General features: G+C 45.1%; 1 protein-coding gene across 1 annotated transcript in view; it reads right to left on the bottom strand.

The window, feature by feature from the left end:
* Positions 1–3,087, bottom strand: part of LOC101848692 (phosphatidylinositol 4,5-bisphosphate 3-kinase catalytic subunit beta isoform) — a gene marked incomplete in the record, with an annotated part of 37,745 nt that overhangs the window by 17,856 nt on the left and 16,802 nt on the right. Inside the window, 3 exon segments of the mRNA XM_013088456.2 lie at positions 7–60; positions 1,385–1,494; positions 1,951–2,077. Of these exon segments, the coding sequence (XP_012943910.1) occupies positions 7–60; positions 1,385–1,494; positions 1,951–2,077 (291 nt within the window).

Genomic DNA, 3,087 nt, shown 5'->3' with positions numbered 1-3,087 from the left:
ACCTACCGGAGATCCCACCTCTCCGTCGGACACCATGTTCTCTGACGCACACTCCAGAACCTGCGGGGAGAAGAAACCGACACAAAAACGGTCAAGCTTTGGAAAACGGTGAAATGGGCTAGGCTTAATGCTCCTACCAACACTATAAAGTTATTTCAAGAGGCAGGATCTACGAATTTAACGTCCATCTCCAAAAAGAACAAAGCCAAAAGGGACATTCGTGTAAAGAGCCTTTCCCAAGGACACACCATCAGGCTGAGCTGAGACCCGAACCCCCTAACTCGCAATCTCACAAGAACGGGTCCGGAAGCCTAACCACTGAGCTACTGACGCCACTTCAGGCTTTAGACCAATGAAGAGAGCATAACGAACAACGTGATAGACACAGCACAAAACTGAGGACACAGGGAGAACATGGAAACTCGTTATAGAAAGCATTTTACGGCACTTCCAACACAATAAGGTCATACATGTGCTGAAGATTAGAGGTGTTAGAAGAGGGTAACAAACACAAAAAAAGAAAGAGGAGAGATCTTGTCAGAATGTTAGTGTTTCAGAGCCCATAAATGGCAGGCCAGCACTGTATGCTTCCCAGGAAGTTGAGATTGTTTCAGAATGCTCTCAGGTGTGCTGGGGTAAAAGTATAGATTGTGAAGTGCATAGAGCTTGCTGTTGAGAGGGGATTCGCGCTATACAATTGCTATCTATTCTTCTTCTTATTATTAGATGTTTGACAGGAAAGAAGAAGCAAACCACACCAAAGCACCAGCCAACCACCCACACAGGGAGAACATGGAGGCGTTTTTCAGCACTTGCAACACAATAAAGTCATATAAGTGCGGAAGATTAGAAAAAAATTATAGCATTTCTAATTGAGCGAACAGTGACCAGTCAGTCTAGGTCTATAGGCCACCAAAAGAGTAATAAACACAAAAAAGAAAGAGGAGAGATAAGGATAATAGATGTTGGATTTGATAGGAAAGAAGGAGCAAACTACACCAGAGCACTCACTAACCACCCACAACAGGGAAACATATCCCGATCATTGTACACGGACAAAGAAAAACTGGCAGATACAAAGATAAATTTAAGGAAGACATGATTGTGAGTGTGTGTGTGTGTGAGTGTGTGTGTGTATGAGTGTGTGTTTGTGTGTGTGTGTGGGAAAGAGAGAGAAATCAACAGAGAGAGAAAGAGAAAGACAAACAGACAGACAGAGAGACAGAGAGAGAGAGAGAGAGAGAGAGAGAGAGAGAGAGAGAGAGAGAGAGAGAGAGAGAGAGAGAGAGAGAGAGAGAGAGAGAGAGAGAGAGAGAGAGAGAGAGAGAGAGAGAGAGAGAGAGATGAGGAGAAGCACCAATGCCCCCCCCCCTCAACCCCCCACCTTGTCATAGGGAGGGTAGACCAGATAGGCTCCCTTAGTGTAGGCGACATCAGGGAAGTTGACCTTGACAAAGGACGCATCCATGCGGAGCACGTTGAGTGACACACCACCTGTGGGAGCACACCAACAACACGTGTCATCATTGACTACACACCAACAACACAGTGTCATCTTTGACTACACACAAGCAACACAGTGTGTCATCATTGACTGCACACCAACAACACATGTCAGCATTGACTACATACCAACAACACATGTAACACACCAACAACACAGTGTCATCATTGACTACACATGAACAACACAGGCATACACAGAAACACACACACAAGCACACACTGAAACACCCACACACATATAGTCACACACATATAGTCTCACACACACAAACACACATACACACACACACACACACCCAGAGGGTAGCAGTGTTCCTCTGGTTGTTGCAGCAAGTCTTGTGGCCACATGGGCAGCTCGCCACACACACACACACACGCGCGCGCTCGCGCGCGCGCACGCACACACACACACACAGTCACACACACACACACATACACACTCACCCAGAGGGTAGCAGTGTTCCTCTGGTTGTTGTAGCAAGTCTTGTGGCCACATGGGCAGCTCGCGGTCCCCTCTCTGCAGTCTGAGCTTGAAATCGTACACGGGGATGTTCACCCATGAACACAGGTCCTGACACATGACACAGGACACATATGACACATCAGATGGGTTGAGTTGACATAAATGATGTTTGACACACATGACAAATGATACATCAGATGGGTTGAGTTGACATAAATGATGTTTGACACACGACATATGATACATCAGATGGGTTGGGCTGACACACATAATAATATATGACACACGACACAAAACCCCGACACATATGACAAATGACACATCAAACAAGTTTGGCTTTTTTTGGGGGGTACGAGTCTTACGGTGCAAGAAACACAATAAGGTCATATAATGCTGAAGATTAGAGGTGTTACACGGGAGTAATAAACACAAAAAAGAAGGAGGAGAGATAAAGACGATAGATGTTTGATAGGAAAGAAGGAGCAAACCACACCAGAGCACCCGCCAACCACCCACCAAGTTTAGCTGACAGAAAGGATACAAGGCACACATCGTCACTGCACTAGCAGAAGGGCATAACTCACAGCCGTGCCAAAGCGAAACTGGCCTTTTCTTTTGTTTGGCGGTACTATATTTATCTTTCGGGAGAACCAGAAAAAAAAATTGTGCAGGCAGTCACAAAAGCAATATGCGTGGCAAGTTTTATCTTTATAAGATGATAAATAGTCTAGTTCACCAGTCATTTTCCATTTGATTTATCTCAAAAGTAGCAAAAAATGAGATGTGCCATTTTGCTAGCGCGGAGGCCATTTAAAACATGACATATTAAACATATTATCAGATGGGTTGGGCTAACACAAATGATATATAACACATATGACACATGACACACGAAACCCTGACAAAAATGTCACACGAGACACACATCAATTAGACGCTTCCCCGTCGCACACAGGAAACCCGAGTTCGATTCCTGATTGGAGAGGAAATTCTTATTGAGTATCCGGGTCTTTCTGCTGGGATGTTCAATCCCTCTCGGACCAGGTTGGCCCTGACACTGCGAAAAGGTTAGAAGCCTGCCTCCTAAACTATCTAACTTATATCGATGAGGGTGTAAA

This window comes from Aplysia californica, unplaced genomic scaffold (assembly GCF_000002075.1).
Source record: "Aplysia californica isolate F4 #8 unplaced genomic scaffold, AplCal3.0 scaffold00747, whole genome shotgun sequence".
NCBI lineage: Eukaryota > Metazoa > Mollusca > Gastropoda > Aplysiida > Aplysiidae > Aplysia > Aplysia californica.
This window is presented reverse-complemented; position numbering and strand designations above follow the sequence as displayed.